Raw genomic sequence first — 17,946 nt, 5'->3', positions numbered from 1 at the left:
TGAATCTCTGGATATGCTTCTCTGGGTTCCAGTGGAGTTCCTGTCTAAAAAGGAACTCTGTTTAGTAAACACAGAATATTTAGATGAAAATTGTCAAATGTTTCTTACTCTAGTTTTCTCATCTCAGATTGGAATATTTATCACACAGCTGGGGAAAGGACCTGTTGCCTTTAAAGTAAATGGGAGCTTTTCAGGAGTCCAATGTATTTGTTGTGCTCAGTGGCATATAATGTTTGCCCTAAGAACTTTGGTTTGGGGTCACTCTCTCAGGAGTGAAAACAAACAATATTGAGACATTTGCTTGGAAAATACCAATTTGTGGTGGGTTCCACATTGAAAACAAAGCAGTGATGCATTCTTATTCCAAATAATTGTTAATTGTTCCTGGGAATATTTTAATACCAGTAATCATTCCAAGGACGTGTTAAATGTTTATAATTTGTTAACAGAGTTCCTGATTTTCAGTGCAAAGGTTTCGTTTCAATTTTAATTGATTTTGTAATAATGTACATAGTTGACAATAGCCTATAGGATAGTTGTAGGTGTGTACTTTAGTTTATATTAAAATGGAGATACTGCCTTGTCTTTTTTGTATTTCCCTTGTTCTTTGAAGTAGGGGATCAACTTTATTTATTCTAGGATGTATTCATATGTATGACTTGTTTTATTTTTTGCATTATTTAGGTTATACTTGCTGAAGAGTGGGCTGCCGCTGCTGTAGCTACTGTTTAGAAGAAAGTCATATTAAAAGATCGGTTTGGAAACATGTTGGATAAATGTTCCTATTAGTTGCACTAAAACATTTATGACCATCCATTAATTCCACTGTACCTTTCATTTTGTTTTAATAAATCTAAAGTATTGCCATTTTTAATAGTAAAGGCAGCGTCCGTTGACAATATATGTTTTAAAAATAAGCGAGGTATAGTAGTTAAGAGCAGCAGACTCTAATCTGGAGAACTGGGTTTGATTCCCCACTCCTCCATGAGCAGCAGGGCTAATCTGATGAACTGGATTTGTTTCCCCACTCCTACACATGAAGCCTGCTGGATGACCTTGGGTAGTCACAGCTCTCTCAGCCCCACCTACCTCACAGGGTGTCTGTTGTGGGGAGGGGAAGGTGATTGTAAGCCAGTTTGATTCTTCCTTAAGTGGTAGAGAAAGTTGGCATATAAAAACCAACTCTTCTTCATTGGAGATATACTGTCTCTGGCCATAGAAACCTGTCTACTCACCATTTCCAGACTCCTCTTCCATGAGTGTCCAAACTTTTCTCTTAAAACTGGCAGAGATCTCAACAGACCCAACCCAACTGGTCAGAGTTCTTGCCTCTCTACCACTTCTCCCCTTCTATACAGAATGGAAACAGTTTCTGGGTCATTGATCAGGCTGTTACAATTCTCATTTGTCCTAAAGAGATCTGCTGCTGCTATGGGCCTGCAGGAAAATGACCTTTTCCACACTTTCTCTACTATGTAAGAGGCCACTCAGGGAAGAGAGCTTGAATTCTTGCTGCGGTACTCATTGCCAACTTCGCCCTTTGAAGAGGAAGGCAGGCTGCCCCCCATTTGGGAAACACGGGCCTGAAGTACCAGCAGCTGCTTTTCGTCCACCAGACTTGCTTCTGCAGAGGAATGACCCCCCACAAAAAAAGAAAAGAAACACCCACCACCACTCTTGATTCTAAGCTTTTATTTGAAACACCAAACAGAACAATTGCATAAACCACACCTCGGCACAAGCAGAGGGCTTACCATGCAAGTGATAGGAAACCTCCCAGGGTGTTTAAAAGATCTGTGCAGTCCCGTTTGTGTGTTAATTCTGGCAAAAGAAGCCAGAAAACACACAGTAGAATGTTGAGATCCTGGTGAGATATGTAGAGTGGGGGGGGGGAGAGTTATCAGTGCTCTAAACAGAACCAGAAGTCAGCATTTTCCAGTCGTAGCCCCATTATAATGTACTAGGTTGTCATCCTAAAGGCAGCTTATTTTTAAATCATGGACTAGGTGTAACTCTGCTAGGATGGATGGTACTGGTTAGTGCCCAGTTGTAGTAGCAAATCATTAAAAGGAAGGAAAAGCGGCAAAAACATTTTTGTTACAAGCACATTCCAGAACGCCTGGGTTCTGCCATCAGGCTTTGCAAATGGTTTGGGAAAAGCCACCGTTTAGCCAAATTTTCTTCCTCCAAACGGCTGCTTCAGAGTTTACTGTGGATTTGAACAGCAACAAGCTGAATAGCAATTTGAAACTGAACAGTAACAGCAACAAGCTCATTCTCTGAATGAGCCCACTGTGACAAATTTGACTGCAGTTGCTGCCCCCCACTAACAACTAGCCAGTACAAGTGTTTACCAAGCCAACTGCACCAGGAGTGGTCTGGGTATCTCAACTGGTGATGGTGCATCTCATTATATACTACAGGACAGGGGGAGAGGGCAGGAAAACAAGGCTGCTCTACTTCCCGGAGAGCTGCTCGTAGAGCTTTGGCACGTAGTCGTCCCACTCGGCCTGGTAGCACGTGCCAGCCACGGGGGGACCCAGCTTGTACTTCTTGCGGAACGCCGCCACGTGGAAATTGCCACGCTTATCGCCGGAGCAGTTGCTGAGGATGGGTTCGTTGCAGTTCAGCTGTTGCGGCTGCTCGTAGACCAGCCAAACGTAGCGATGCAGCCCTGCGTGCCGAGAGAGAGAGAAGCAAATGTAAGGAATCAAGATGAACATAAGAAAGGCCCTGCTGGATCAGACCAAGGCCCATCAAGTCCAGCAGTCTGTTCACACAGTGGCCAACCAGGTGCCTCCAGGAAGCCCACAAACAAGACAACTGCAGCAGCATTGTCCTGCCTGTGTTCCACAGCACCTAAGATAATAGGCATGCTCCTCTGATACTAGAGAGAATAGGTATGCAGCATGACTACTATCCATTTTAAATAATAGCCATGGATAGCCTTCTCCTCCATGAACATGTCCACTCCCCTTAAAGCCTTCCAAGTTGGCAGCCATCACATCCTGGGGCAGGGAGTTCCACAATTTAACTGTGCATCTGCCTAGCACTGTAAATAATAGTAATAAAAAAACCAAGCTAGGCATTGGAAAATTAAAAAAAAACACCTCATATTGTATACATGTACAACATTTACAAGTAGTTAAACATTTTTAGACATTAGGAAGAAATTTCTAACAGAGCGGTTCCACGGTGGAACAGGCTTCCTCGGGAGCTGGTAAGTGCTCCTTTGCTGGAGGTTTTTAAGCAGAGATTAGATGGCCATCTGTCAGCAATGCTGATTCTATGATCTTAGGTAGTTCATGAGAGGGAGGGCATCTTGGCCATCTTCTGGGCATGAGTAGGGGTCACTGGATATGTGTGGGGGAGGTATTTGTGAGGTTCCTGCATTGTGCAGGGGGTCGGACTAGATGACCCTGGTGGTCCCTTCCAACTATGATTCTATTTGGCAACAATATGCTGTTCAATGATACATGATTCAAGAGGTCCGCATTTTCAATGTTATAAAGTGTAGCTTAATATTCAAACATGCTGGCAGTCCTTATCTATTGTGACTCTATGAAAGAGTTTCTGTCCAAATAATATATTTTATTTTGTTTACTACTGATTTTTTTTAAACCTTCAACGTTTATTTTTACCTACCTTTCAGATGGCAAAAATTAAAGATATATATGCTATGGTAGCATAGGGGGCAGAAGTCTGTGCCTCTTTCCCAAGTATTGGGTATTTATATTTGAAGGTATTTGTACATTTAAATTTCATAAACATGCCTAATAGTATAATTTTACATGCTTAAGTTATAAACGTTGCATTTTACAGTATTCAGTAGAAGTAAGCTGCAGTACTGCAGTCAAAAGCTCTGCTCATGACCAGAGTTTGATCCCAACGGAAGTTGGTTTCAGGTAGCCGGCTCAAGGTTGACTCCGCCTTCCATCCTTCTGAGGTTGGTAAAATGTGTACCCAGCTTGCTGGGGGTAAAGTGTAGACGACTGGGGAAGGCACTGGCAACCCACCCAGTATACACAGTCTGCCTAGTAAACGTTGTGATGTGACGTCACCCTATGGGTCAGGAATGACCCAGTGCTTGCACAGGGGACTACCTTTATAAAAGTAAGTATTGCATATATTTCAGTTTTTCTCCCCATTTATAGGGGGATTGAACTTGGGACCTTCTGCATCCGAAGCAGATGTTTGATCACTGAGCCACAGATTCAGTCTCTGACATGTCCAGTGGAAGGATCTCACATAGCGAGTGTTGGGAGAGAACCTCTTCAAGGTTCTGTAGAGCTGCTGTCAATAGTCAGTTAGATGCACCATTGGCATGACAGTATAAGGTAGACTCAGATATCTCAACCAGGGGCCTTTTCAGGAACATCTCCAAGATCACCTTCAACTGGCGACGCCAGGACCTGAACCAGGGACCTTCTGCTTGCAAAGCAGACAATCTGTCAGTGAGCCAAGATCCATCCCCCACTGGTGATTGAAGAACAGTCCCACCTTGTCACTCTTCCTGGTCCTCCAGGGCCTTAACTGACAGGCCTGGATTTTCCTGGAGACCAAACTGAGTCAGAGAATCAACCAATCGCAGTGGGGCAAGTGTTTACGCGTGCAAATGGAAAGCCAAGAGAAAGGGCAGCTATTGGTCATCTACCTGTTCCTTTGGGAGGCCCAGAGCCAACGTAGTCAGACAGGACGCACCCGCTGCTGATATCATTGCCCTTCATGTTGGTCACCAGGAAATGGTGCCACTCCCTAAAAAGAAAGGGTACAATTTCATTCAGCTTCCCAAGATTAAATTTTACAGCAACCTCAAGAGCTAGGAGGTGCCATAAAGGTTATATGCATCACATTGTTATCCTTCTCTTCCGCCAAGAATCTCACGATGTATATGGGTTTCTTCTTGACACATTGAGTCCTCATAGCCACCCTGTGGGGTAGCTTCAACAGAGAGAGAGCAGCCAGCTCCTGCGCTTCATAGCAGAATAAGGACTTGAACACAAATAATAAATCAGAACTGGGTCAACATTCAAGGACATAAGCTCTTGAACCTTGCTCTTCAGGATCTGAGATAAGAGATTTTGCGAGTCATTACACCCAAGACCAGTGTGTTCTAGTGGCTAGATTGCCAAACCAGAACCTAGGGGGACCCAGGTTCAAATCCACACTGAGGGGCCTTGGTCCAGTCATTCATTCTCACCTTAAGGATATGAGGACAAAACTTGGTATAGAATACATTTGCGCTAAGTTAAGTAGGACCATAGCAACTACATTTTATACTTCTTTTATTACTTGACAGGCATTTCCCCAAAACCTCATTTGTACACTTCAACGTCCCGTGGTTTCGAGCCAACACTTTCTGAATGCATCCTGCCCCATTACCTGAACTTGGGGTTTTTCCTGCTAGGGGCATCAGGGTCAGTGAGAACCAAGGTGTAAAGCTTCTCTGGGTTGCAGTCATCCCACTCAATGGCCGTTGGGCGATTCTTAACCTGCCAAATTAAAGTTGAAATATATCCATCACCCACAAATAAGGAAAGATGCCTTCCTCAATAGGAACAGTCATCATCACCCCTTTCAGTTACGATCTGGGTTGCCAGTTTTATCTCCCAAAAGGGCACCTGTGCCTTTAGCAGCAGAAATGTAGCAGGTGAAGTTTCCCATTATCATTCTATTAATGCCAAAGGAGGAAGGCATGAAGCAGCCACATGTCTCTCCACCATGGCTGGATCCAGCTCTGTTGAGAACACTCTCCCCAAGCAATGTGAGGATTACATTTTAGTTGTCTGGGGTTTTGAAACTTTTTGGAAAGCTACATGGATTGAATAAATGGGAGAGAAATAATAAAAACATGCTTTGACAGCCAAATATCATCTGCACGTTAGGCACAGAAGCTCTTACAAGGAAGAAACTGGAAACCTTATGAAGGGTCCATAAAGCCCAATATAACGTGTGATTTTTTTTTAGGATCACAAGGAAAAGATTTGTTTTTTCTTGAAAATAAAATATCTTTTTTTTAAAAAGAAATTTCAAACCAAATCAGAAAAAAAGGCTACATTCAAATATCAAAATAAAATAAGGTCTGTACACTATGGTTTGAGCAAATCCCACTGTATTTGTGACATCTGAGTGTCTTAACAAACTGGGTCTGGGGAACTGTTGCTTGGCACCAAACTGAGACTTCAGCAAATAATTTGTTAACCTCAGTTTGCACTAAGTGTGGTTTGTTGTAAGGTCTGAATTCACAAGCCACATAGTTTTCTAAGCATTGCTGCCCTTTCAGATAGCTAGGAAAATACTTTTTTCTGCAGAAAAAGAGCAATGCTAAAACAGCTTCATATGTTCAGGCTCGCAGCTGAATTGAGGTTTTTACACATTCAGTCCAGTGGATGTCGATATCATTCACAGGTTTAATTCTAAGCTCACTTTCCCCATCATCTAACTAGATATAAGGTGGCGGTCATAGAGAGGCAGGAAAAGGCTGTGTTTAAGCAGTAGAATGCAAACTTTGTGTCTTGAAAGTCCCAGGGTTCACTCAGTCCTTGCCAGTTAAATGGGGAAAGCAAGCGTGCAGAAAGACCTTTGACCATCAGAAGCCCCGGTGAGCTTCTGCCAGTCAAAGTAAACCAACTACATGAATCAATAATAAGTCAGGTACTGCATAAATCGGCTGCATACATTTTCCTGCATGCAACTGAAATGAGGTTTGAAACAGATTGGCCAGGGGATGTCACTGTAACTCCCAGGCTGAATTCTAAGCTCCCCCTCCCAAGTACAGCCACCCCCAGACATCTGGCTTCGCTTGATGGCTCCTGCAGTTATCTCCGGGACAACTCCAAACTGCCTCCGTGCTGGGACTTTGCACCGCTGGCAAAACACTGCAAGATCCCAGTTGATACAGGCAATAAAAACCAATCCAAGAGTGTTCTATTTCAGGCTGTACTTTGAAGGAGTCACAAGGCAGCGTTAGAGCATCTAACCCCAAAATTCCACCTGTAGTATGAAGCGGAAAAGTCTAGAAGGAAGCACCTTAGGGGACTATACCACATCGGACAACAGGTGATGGATCACACTTAATACTCTTCGACATTTTGAAAAAAGTCCTTGTAAATAAAAAAAACAGCACTTCCGAAAGCAGCCAATGCTAGAAATTCTTGTATGCATGCTTTCTGCTTGCATGGAACTGGTTTTATGTTGAGGGTGACAATCTAAAATGCCCCCACCCCCCAGTTGCAAGCTAGAACGGGACAGTCCACTCTTCCACCCCTGAATTTTACCACCTCCTTTACCGGGGCTACACACAGAGCTTTCTGATGGAAGATTCAGAACTACATGGGGAGGGGGGGGCTGGTAAATACTGGCGCCACCATAATGTGTGTGTGTAAAGTGCCCTCAAGTCGCAACCGACTTATGGGAACCCAGTAGGGTTTTCAAGCAAAAGACTAACAGAAGTGGTTTGCAATTGCCTTCCTCTGCATCGCGATCCTGGTCCTTCTTGGTGGTCTCCCATCCAAGTACTAATCTGCTTAGCTTCTGAGATCTGACCAGATCAGGCTCGCCTGGGCTATCCAGGTCAGGGCTGCCACCATAATGCGAGCACATAAATGTTAAGCACTTGCTTTTTATTTGCATACCACTACAGCACACCTGCGTATTCTCCTTGGGTGCCCGCGCACCCTTTTTGAACATACCCCTCCTTCCTCCTCTAAGTGAATCATCACCGCCATCCTTACTGCCAATTTACTCAATTAGCAGCCGCCTTGGCCCTTTACAGGCAGGGGAGAGTCCCTGAACGCTTACGAAGGGCGCCTTTCTTTCCTCACTAGAGAATAACCAGAGCCATGCTGTAAGGACAACCTGAAGGAAAAAAATATATATATTCTGCTCCTTTAAGAGAGTCTTAACAGAATGTTATTTGTACCAGGCGATGTTCCAGGCCAGGAAAAGCTTCAACTGTCCATTTCCATACATTATGCCTAGTGTTCCCAAGTCCCTTTTTGGGATGGAGCTGGAGGAGGGCGGGGTTTGGGGAGGGATTGCAATGCCATAGAATCCAATTGCAAAAGCGGCCTTTTTCCTCCAGGGGAACTGATCTCTATTGAGATCTGGCGCCTGCAACCGCAAACAACTGCAGGGCCGTGCAGCCTCCGCCCACCCCAACCGAGGGCACGCGCTGTGGGCGTGCAGGGGCGGGGAGCCACTGCAGCCGGGCATCAAGGGAGGCGGGCCTACGTGGGGCCTGCGAGGCTTGCTGCACGCCCGGGCCTCTCCTTGGCCATTTGCACACGGGAGGTTTCGCCTTGGATTCGCCGCTCTCTAAATGCACATTTCCCCCAGCCAAATTCTCAGAACTCAAAAATAAACCCCCATGCGGGATTTTGAGAATTCGGATGGGGGAAATGTGCATCGAGAGGGGGGTAGATCCAAGGCAAAACCTCCAGTGCATATCCCCTTTTATTTTTGCAAAATGCAACCCCCCCCAACACTGCTCGGTGCAAGCGTCTTGCAGGCTGCGAGCGCCCCTCCCAAGTGCAATAGGAAGAGACATTCCCCTATCCAGCCTTGTTAGTCCTTTTGGAGAATTAGTCCTTTTGGAGAATTAGTCTTAGTATTATCTGCTCATTTACATGTTGCTATATTAAATGAAAAACAATAAAAAATTATTTTAAAAAAAAGGATCTGCCGCTTTGTAGATGCCCATTTTCCCCATCCGAGTTCTCCAAACTCAACCATCAGCCCCCATGCAGTTTTGAGAATCCGGATGGGGAAAATGGGCATCTAGAGAGCGGCCAATCCAAGGCAAAACCTCCCAGGCATAAGTGGCCTTTCGACTCGTCTGTTTGTAACAGTTGCTGCTTGCAGCGGGGCAAGGCGACCCGTTTTGTTTTGCAAACGCGTCTCCTTTTCCGACCTTCCCCGGGCACGCGAAGGATTGGCCATTTATGCACGGGATTTGCCATTTAGATGCCCATTTCCCCATCCAAATTCTCGAAACTCAACAAGAAGCCCCCTCCCATGCAGAGTTTGGAGAACTCGGATGGGGGAAATCTGCATCTAGAGAGCGGCAAATGCAAGGCAAAACCTCCTGTGCATAAATGGCCTATGTCGCAATAGTAAAGTTCCGAGCCTATAGAATACGGGCGAAAAGGCACGGGAGGTTTTGCCTTGCATTTGCCGCTCTCTAGATGCCCATTTTCCCCATCCAAATTCTCAAAACTCAACAATAAGCCCCCCCCCCCCCCATGCAGAGTTTTGAGAATCCGGATGGGGAAACTGGGCATCTGGAGAGTGGCAAATCCAAGGCAAAACCTCCCGTCCACAAATGGCCACAGGAAGGTCCCCGAGATGCCACCAGAAACGGCTTAGGGGGCTGCAAGAAGTGCACCCTCCTCTCGCAACGGGCCGGGGGGGGGGGGCGTTCTCCAAAAGGCCTAACAAGGCTGGATAGAGGAATGCCTCTTCCTACTGCGCTTGGGAGGGGCGCTCGCAGCCTGCAAGACGCTTGCGCCGAGCACTGTTGGGGGGGGGAGGGGGTTGCATTTTGCATTTTGCATTTTGCAAAAAAAGGGGCTATGCACGGGAGGCTTTGCCTTGGATTTGCTTTTGCAAGGCCGCGGGGAGGGGGCGCCTCTCTGACCTGGGTGGGCGTCAGCACTTTGCCCAGCTCGTCGATCTCCAGCCCCCCGTAGCGGACCTCCAGGGGCTTCGCCGGCTTCTCCTCCACCTCGGTGAGGCTCAGCGGGCCGCCCCACGCGCCCAGGTGCAGCGACATCTTTGCAAGACACCGAGGCGCCGCTGCAAGCTGCTCCAGCCCGTGCAGGAGAGCGCGCGTCCCCCGTGAGTGACAGCGGCCCCCGACACGTGGGCTCCCTTCTCTCTCTTCCCATTGGCTCGGGAGGGACGGGGGGCGTGTTGGGGGGGGTTGAACGTGTTGGGAGGGGTGGTCCGATCTAAGGCTGTGCAAAGTTTGGAGAGAGACCGAAGTCCGCACTCTTTCTCCACTCTGGGGTGCCTCCGATCGTAGAATCACAGTGTTGGGAGGGACCAGCAGGGTCACCTAGTCCTGCACAATGGGGGTCAGACCCTGGGGTTTGGACTCTAAGGCTTCGACTCCCAAACCAAAAAAATTTTAATCCCCCCTGTATTCCCAAGCATCTACCGCAATGGCCTTCCCTGTCTTTGAAGATTTTATGGACGTTGCAAAGGAGGTTTGGGAAACTGCCTCTTCTACACCCTCTACATCCAGAAAGGTTAACAATTTATACAAGATACTCCCTACAGGATGTGAGTTCTTATTCTCATCTAGTCCTGCACAATGCAGGAAATGCACAACTACCCCCACACACACACCCCAGTAACCCCTACTCCAGGCCCAGAAGATGCCCTCCCTCTCATCATCTGCCAAAGGTCATAGAATCAGCACTGCTGACAGATGGCCATCTAACCTCTTCTTAAAAACCTGGAGAGGATAAAACGGAGGAAGGAACTCTAGCATTAGGAAAACAGGCCGCTCAAGAGGGTGGATTAAAGCAGGGAACGCCAATGGCCAAAGTAGCCAGCAGAGCCATAATCAAAGTTTGCGTGAGCGGTGGTTGAGAAATCCTGGTATGGAACCCAGAGGCTAGTTGAAGCCCAAACCTTCAGGCAGGGTTGGTACAAGTCAGGTTGTCCCCCCCCCCCCAACCAAGGGATGCTGTAATTTCCTCTTGCTGGCCTTAGAATCATAGAATCATAGAGTTGGAAGGGACCACCAGGGCCATCAAGTCCAACCCCCTGCACAATGCAGGAAATTCACAACTTCCTCCCCCCTCCACACCCCTAGTGACCAGAAGATGGCCAAGATACCCTCCCTCTCATCATCTGCCTAAGGTCATAGAATCAGCATTGCTGACAGATGGCCATCTAATCTCTTCTTAAAAACCTCCAGGGAAGGAGAGCTGACCACCTCCCAAGGAAACCTGTTCCACTGAGGAATCACTCTGTTAGAAAATTCTTCCTAATGTAGAGGGAAACTCTTTTGATTTAATTTCAACCCATTGGTTCTGGTCCGACCTTCTGCGGCAACAAAAAACAACTCGGCACCCTCCTCTATATGACAGCCCTTCAAGTACTTGAACATGGTTATCATATCCCCTCTCAGTCTTCTCCTCTTCAGGCTAAACACACCCAGCTCCTTCAACCTTTCCTCATAGGACTTGGTCTCCAGACCCCGCACCATCTTAGTTGCCCTCCTCTGGACACATTCCAGCTTGTCTACATCTTTCTTAAATTGTGGTGCCCAAAACTGAACACAGTACTCTAGTTGAGGTCTAACCAGAGCAGAGTAAAGCGATACCATCACTTCATGTGATCTGGACACTATACTTCTGTTGATGCAGCCCAAGACTGCATTTGCCTTTTTAGTTGCAGCTTACTGAGTAACCGCAGCCTGACTCCTAATTCGTTTACAGTGTCCCGCTCAAAGGTAGGGGAAAAGGCAGGCAATCTGAGAAATGCCCAAAATGGGGGGCTCATGCAGTTTCCTTTGAAAGTTGTGTGTAAAGTGCCTTCAGGTCGCAGCCGACTTATGGCAACCCCTTTTGGGGTTTTCAAGGCAAGAGACTAACAGAGGTGGTTTGCCAGTGCCTTGCTCTGCACAGCAACCCTGGTATTCCTTGATGGTCTCCCATCCCAATACTAACCAGGGCTGACCCTGCTTAGCTTCTGGGCCATCTAGGTCAGGACCCTTTGAAAGTTACTTCGGGGTATTTCTTAGATCATCTGCTTTTTTTTCCTACCAAAACTAACAGCAGTTCAGGGATTTGAAAGAAAGGTTAAACCCTCCTGATCAAGGCTTGAGCATGACTTACCCAGTTATGGTCTGTACCTGTAACTTAGTCTCTGCCATTTATCCATAGAATCTCATGGGATCAGGAAAGCAAATAGTGCTATTTTATTTTATTTCTGAAATGATATAGTTTACCATATATCAAGTTTTCAGAACAATGGTAATGCACTTTCAGCTGAGCTGAATCGCTGGCTGTATCTAGAAAAGTGAATTTTTTGGGGAAAGAAACTCTTCTCCCCATAACAACGCTCGCTGGGGGGGGGGTATAGGCGGTTGTGAGGATAAAATCATACACACACACACACACACACACACCCTGTATTAGTGAGTCTGAGCTCCAGAAAGGAAATAAAAGGGGGGGAAGAGATTATTTCCCTTTGCTCACTCTGTTATTATCTTGCTTGGAGTAGAATCCCACCCTTTTCCCTAAAGGGGCTCTTTTGCTTTTAACAATAGTATTGCAGGCAGAAATTAATCAAATGCAGCAGCCACTCCAAGGATGGAGATGCAGCAATAGGAAACATTTCAGGCTGGACAATTGGAGGCTGTTCACTTGCAGACGCCTGAAGCCCCTTCCAGGCAAAACCTTCTCCGTTTCCTCTCTGACCTTAACTGGCTGTTGCTGCAGTAAGGCCTTGCATGGGATTTACTTGCCTGATACTCTTCTTGCATTCAGTGTCTCTCTTCTTGCAAGTGTCATATGGAGAGCTGAGTCATTCATTGTTCCTGAAGCAAATTTCTGGGGGAAAAAATATATAAATGTATTTTCCCCCAAAACAAGCAGAATGTGTTTATAACTTAATAACAACGTTATGTGGATACTGGCAGAGTTAGAGATGTATGAATTTACATGTCTGCTGCTACGTAATCCCCTGGAGTACAGTGAAATACCCTGAGCTGGCTACCATTTCTTCTGATCACAGCTGCTTACCAGCTGCTGCTTATATCCCATGGGAGAAAAGGAAACAGTCTTAAGAATAATTCCAGAGGAGTAGAAAAGATAATAATGCTAGGAAAAGTCGAAGGCAGCAGGAAAAGAGGAAGACCCAACATGAGATGGATTCAATCAAGGACGCCAAGGCCTTCAGTTTGCAAGACCTGAGCAATTTTTAAAGTCGATGGAGGCCTTACTTTGAGGTTACTTAGGATTCTTAAATGTTCAAAGACTCCTAAGCATCATGAGAGGGAGGGCATCTTGGCCATTTTCTGGGCATGGAGTAGGGGTCACTGGGTGTGTGTGGGGGAGGTAGTTTGGAATTTCCTGCATTGTGCAGGGGGTTGGACTAGATGACTCCGGTGGTCCCTTCCGACTCTATGATTCTGTGATTCTCTAACTAAGGCCTTCAATAACTAAAAACAGCAGATGTGCCTTAGTATAATTGCTTGGAGGTGCGCCACCTTGTGGCAGCCTCAGCTTAAGTTCAGGGATCTTTGCAAGGGTTTATCTGACAATGGTCAGCGTCGAAGAATAAATTTCTCCTCATTTCGTACATCCTTTCTCCCTGCAGTTACTTCAACTCACATGTTGGAATATTACCAACCTCACTGCATTGAACAACATGGTTATGAAAAGCTGGTATGCCGATGTAGTACACCAAGAAAGCTAAACAGAATGCAGACCCAGGAACATGGATGCAATGTGCTTCTGCCAGCTCAGCTGCTGATTGCCATGCACATAATAATGCTTCATATGATTTTATTTATTAGAGACAGTCTCTGTTTTCTAATACCTGTCTTTGGTAAGTCACCACCTCTGTTTTGTCCTTATCTATATATTGAATAAACATGCATCACCACTCTATGTAGATCAAAATGTTTGCACAACAGGGCTATACAGGAGTAGGGTATAGGAAAAAGGTTTTTTTTTTAATGGGAGTACCCTCTCCAAAAAAATTACAGCAATATCTGTGCATGCGCAGAACAGACATCTGCACATGTGCAGATATAACAGTGGGGGGAAAATTTTAGCAGCATGTTGTATTGCTAGAGTTACCAACCTCCAGGTACTAGCTGGAGATCTGCTATTACAACTGATCTCCAGCCGATAGAGATCAGTTCACCTGGAGAAAATGGCTGCTTTGACCATTGGACTCTATGGCATTGGAGTTCCTCCTCTCCCCAAACCCCGCCTCCTCAGGCTCCTCCCCCAAAATCTCCAGGCATTTCCCAACCCGGAGCTGCCAACCCTATGTATTGCTGTAGCTACCCAAAGTGCCATGCAAGAAGGCGGTGGCAACAAGGGGAAACTACAGCCAGCTACAGCTTACCTCTCCCACAAGCCTGCTTCTTTGCAGTGCCAGCCAGGGCTAAAAAAGTAAGTGGGTGAGAGGGAAAGCAGGCAGGCAGGCTAGAAAAGCAAGGAGGCAGCTAGGCAGACAAGGCAGCAGGAAGAGTAGGCAGCGTGAGAGGGAAATAGGGGGGACTGGAGATGGGCTGTGACTTGGAAATAGAGCATCTGCTTTGCACACAGAAGGTCCCAGGTTCAATCCCCAGCATCTCCAGTTAAAAGGACCAGGGAGCAGGTGATGTGAAAGACCTCTGCCTGAGACCCTGGAGAGCTGCTTCAAATTGGAGCAGACAATAGTGACCTTGATAGGCCAATGGCCTGACTTGGTAGAAGACCACTTCACGTGGGAAAGGGAAGGCAGGGAAACCAAGCAAATGAGAGGAGAAGAAAGCAGAGCTGGAGTAAAAGAGGTGGAAACAGGGTCTCCCCTCCCTCTCAGTTCCTTACATTCCTCGCTTTTAACTTAGAGACAATCCTTGTTTAAAAAAATTAAGTGTGAGTTGCTAGTATTGTCATTCTCCACACTTCAGTGCCCCATCGAAGTCTCTGGAGGCTAAATCCTTGCAATGCACCAAACACAATGATAGGAGTTCCATACGCAGAGCTCCTAGTGGCTTTTCTCCTCTTAAAATACCAGCCACACGGGGCTACAGCATGAATTAAGGGGCAGATTAAGCCTTTCCCCTCCATGTCATTTTGCAGACCCAAATGGCCCCACAAAACTAGTCATGGGCTGAATCTGAATTGGACTTCCTGCATGTCCACCACTTAAAGGAGTGGGGAACCACTGGCAACTTCCACCATTTTGTCTGGTTCAACCTTTAGACTAAAGGGAAAAATCTCTATAGTGCAGATGCATGTAAAATATGTGCATACTAAAACACACATCTGAACACTGCCATTTCACACGCCACAGCTGCCAAGGTTTATTTTGAACTATTGGCAACCTATTTTAGGGTATTTACAGTGTTGTTTAACAAGAAGAATGACCCATCTGGCTTTTTACAGCAGTGAAAAACTGGCTATTGCAGTTATAAGGTAGAGCAGAACCTCAAATGCCATGTAATAGCATAGTGGGTTCAGATAGAAGAAGAGTTGGTTTTTATATGCCGAGTTTCTGCACCACTTAAGGAAGAACCAAAGTGGCTTACAATCACCTTCCCTTCCCCACAACAGAAACCCTGTGGGGTAGGTGGGGCTGAGAGAGTGTGACTAGCCCAACGTCACCCAGCTGGCTTCGTGTGTAGGAGTGGGGAAACAAATCCAGTTTACCAGATTAGTGTCTGCCGCTCATGTCAAAGAGTGGGGAATCAAACCTAGTTCTCCAGATTAGAGTCCACCGCTCCTAACCACTACACCATGTTGGCAGGTCCCCCCTGGCAGGGGATGGGGGGTAGGGTTGCCAGATCCAGGTTGGGAAACTCCTGGAGATTTGGAGCTTGAGGAGGACAGGGATCTCAGTGGGGTACCATGCCTTAGAGCCAACCCTCCAAGGCATCCATTTTCTCCAGAGGAACTAATCTTTGTGTTCTGGAGATGAGCTGTAATTCTGGGGGATCTCCAGGTCCCACCTGGAGGCCGGTATCCCTAGGTTCAGACTGGTGTCTTTGGTATGAGAACTGGGTCGTACCACCAAGTCTGCCCCTTAGTCATCTGTAAAATGTTGGAGGAAGCATATTCCACAACCCACAGTGCATCTACAAACTCATTGGCCACAGCACGCGTTACCTTGTACACGCAGTGGGACCACATGTTTGTTCTCCCAGCATGTATACACCATCCCCAACCTGTGCATGAGTGTGCTGGATCCATTATTTCCATTTCTCTGGTGTCAAACAAGGGATTGTTAAGGAGCTCTGGAAGATGCCAAAGCATGTATAGAACAAGAAACCTCAAAGGAAAAAGCCTATTGTTTATACCTTGCATGTCAGGATACCTCCATCTGATGGTCTGCATTTCCCCCGTGTTTTTTTCTGGATTCTCCACTTCCCTCTTGGCTCTCTCACCTTCCTTAAATGCTGCCTTTTCATAGTCCCGTTGATGCCAGCTGCTTGTCTCGTCCGTAGCCCTTTTAGCATTTTGCTTGCAATCCATTCAGTTTTCTTAGCAAGTCGGAAGAAGGGCCCTGCTATTTTTGCAAACCCTGCTGTTAAAAGGGTGGCTGCTGATTTGGCCAGCATCCAGAAAGGCTCAGCTACCCTGGACTGGCTGGAGAGGCAACTCCCTTTCGCTGCAAACAATTTCTTGTTTTCGTCTTCTCCAGCTTACAGGGCCGGTTATTCCCCACACTTTTGTATCTTGCAGGCAACGTAACTGTGTTTTTCGCTCTTGGCCTGGGTTGGCTCATGTTCCCAGGGGACATCTCTGATGATGTTTGCTCAGGATTATGCCACAGCCCAACTGTGTGCGTGTTGCTAATGTATTTGCTTAGCCTGTACTCCGCTTTGGGTTTCTGAGGAATATAATCTTTCCCTCGGGATGGGGAGGAGGCTGTTGCTAGGCAGTTTTTTCAAATGCACATCTGTAGGAGGAATAAACACTGTAGATGCACTGGCTCAGAAGTAACTGGCACAATGACACAGCTCTCCCCTCTCCAGCTCATGGGGCAGGGCAGCTGTGGCAGGTGGCAGTGCTAGGAGACAGGTGTTGTATTGCAGAAGTCGCTTGCTGTGCAATCCTACACAGAGTTACACCCTTTTAAGTCCATTGACATCAGCAGGTTTAAGAGGGTATAACTCTGCGTAAGACTGCACTGTCAGGAAAGCCACACATGAAGCAGCCTTATAGTGAATCAGACCCTTGGTCCATCAAAGTCAGTTGTCTACTCAGACCGGCAGCGGCTCCCCAGGGTCTCAGGCAGAGGTCCATTCACATCACCTACTTGCCTAGTTCCTTTAACTGGAGATACCAGGGGCCTTCTGCATGCCAAGCAGTTGCTCTACCACTGAGCCACAGCCGCTGCACAGCCACCTTTCCCATTCTCAGCTTTGTACACATGCTTGCTTCAGTTTATAGGTATGTTGGAAGCACTGCCCAGAGAATGAATCCAAATGCAATCATCATCCTTACAAACCTGGGAGCCTGTGAAGAATTAGGGGAGCAAAGGGGAGCAAACCTCCCCTTCCAATCAGATGTCAGCTCTTAGGGATTCAACAGGCCAATTTCCCCTGCCCTCCTTGCCTTTGTTCTCCCTCACCTCCTTCAACTGAGTTAATTGTCAGTGTGATGGGTCCAACTAGGTTCTGGGAGACCCAGGTTAAAATCCCCACTCTGCCTTGTAACTTTGTTGGATGACCATGGGCCAGTCACTCTCTCGACTTTAACCTACCTCACAGGGTTGTTGCGAGGATGAGCTTAAGCAAGAAAGAGATGTGTATGCCATTCCCAAGCGTGCAGGGCGGGTGGGCTAAAAAAAAAAGCGCTGGGGAAAAAACACAGCTGTGAACTGAACAATGCCACGTTCTCCTAAAAGCATGCGTGAACCCACAACCCCAAATGCAACCGCCAGGAAGTGCCACCAGTGGGGCTTACTTCTGAATAAGCATGCCGCCAGATATCAAAGCCAAGAGAAACGTTATGCTTGGTAGCAGCGTGTTCCAGACTGAAGTACCCCACATTTTTTGTAATTTATTCACGCTGAACCGTCATACCTGCTTCGCATTTCTTAAGAGCCCCTTTAACACGACCTTTTGTATTTGCTGCGCCCCGGCATCGAAGCATTTACTGAAGGAACCATGAAAAATCACAGCCACATCTTAGTTATGCAAACGACCATTGCTAATGGCTATGCAAATGAAGGTGAAGGCGAGTGGGGGGTGGAATTTGTTCGGCC

General features: G+C 46.7%; 2 protein-coding genes across 2 annotated transcripts in view; both read right to left on the bottom strand.

The window, feature by feature from the left end:
• The window catches only part of CHCHD10 (coiled-coil-helix-coiled-coil-helix domain containing 10), a 123,437-nt gene that overhangs the window by 13,788 nt on the left and 91,703 nt on the right, over nucleotides 1-17,946 (bottom strand). The gene's annotated exons all lie outside the window — the stretch shown is intronic.
• LOC130486508 (phosphatidylethanolamine-binding protein 1-like) lies at nucleotides 2,401-9,772 on the bottom strand. The gene is made up of 4 exons (XM_056859786.1): nucleotides 9,638-9,772; nucleotides 5,383-5,492; nucleotides 4,655-4,755; nucleotides 2,401-2,674 (listed from the first exon to the last, which is right to left on the bottom strand). The coding sequence occupies exons 1-4, from the start codon at nucleotides 9,770-9,772 to the stop codon at nucleotides 2,457-2,459; spliced, it is 564 nt and encodes a 187-aa protein (XP_056715764.1). The 3' UTR covers nucleotides 2,401-2,456.

The sequence above is a fragment of the Euleptes europaea genome, chromosome 13 (assembly GCF_029931775.1).
Source record: "Euleptes europaea isolate rEulEur1 chromosome 13, rEulEur1.hap1, whole genome shotgun sequence".
Classification (NCBI taxonomy): domain Eukaryota; kingdom Metazoa; phylum Chordata; class Lepidosauria; order Squamata; family Sphaerodactylidae; genus Euleptes; species Euleptes europaea.
This window is presented reverse-complemented; position numbering and strand designations above follow the sequence as displayed.

Coding starts and splice junctions, on each gene's coding strand:
- LOC130486508 (XM_056859786.1), bottom strand. CDS start 9,772: ATGTCGCTGCACCTGGGCGCGTGGGGCGGCCCGCTGAGCCTCACCGAG. Junction 5,493..9,637: donor AAGTGCTGACGCCCACCCAG/GTCAGAGAGGCG, acceptor TTAATTTGGCAG/GTTAAGAATCGCCCAACGGC. Junction 2,675..4,654: donor TGGGCCTCCCAAAGGAACAG/GTAGATGACCAA, acceptor CTCGGCACGCAG/GGCTGCATCGCTACGTTTGG.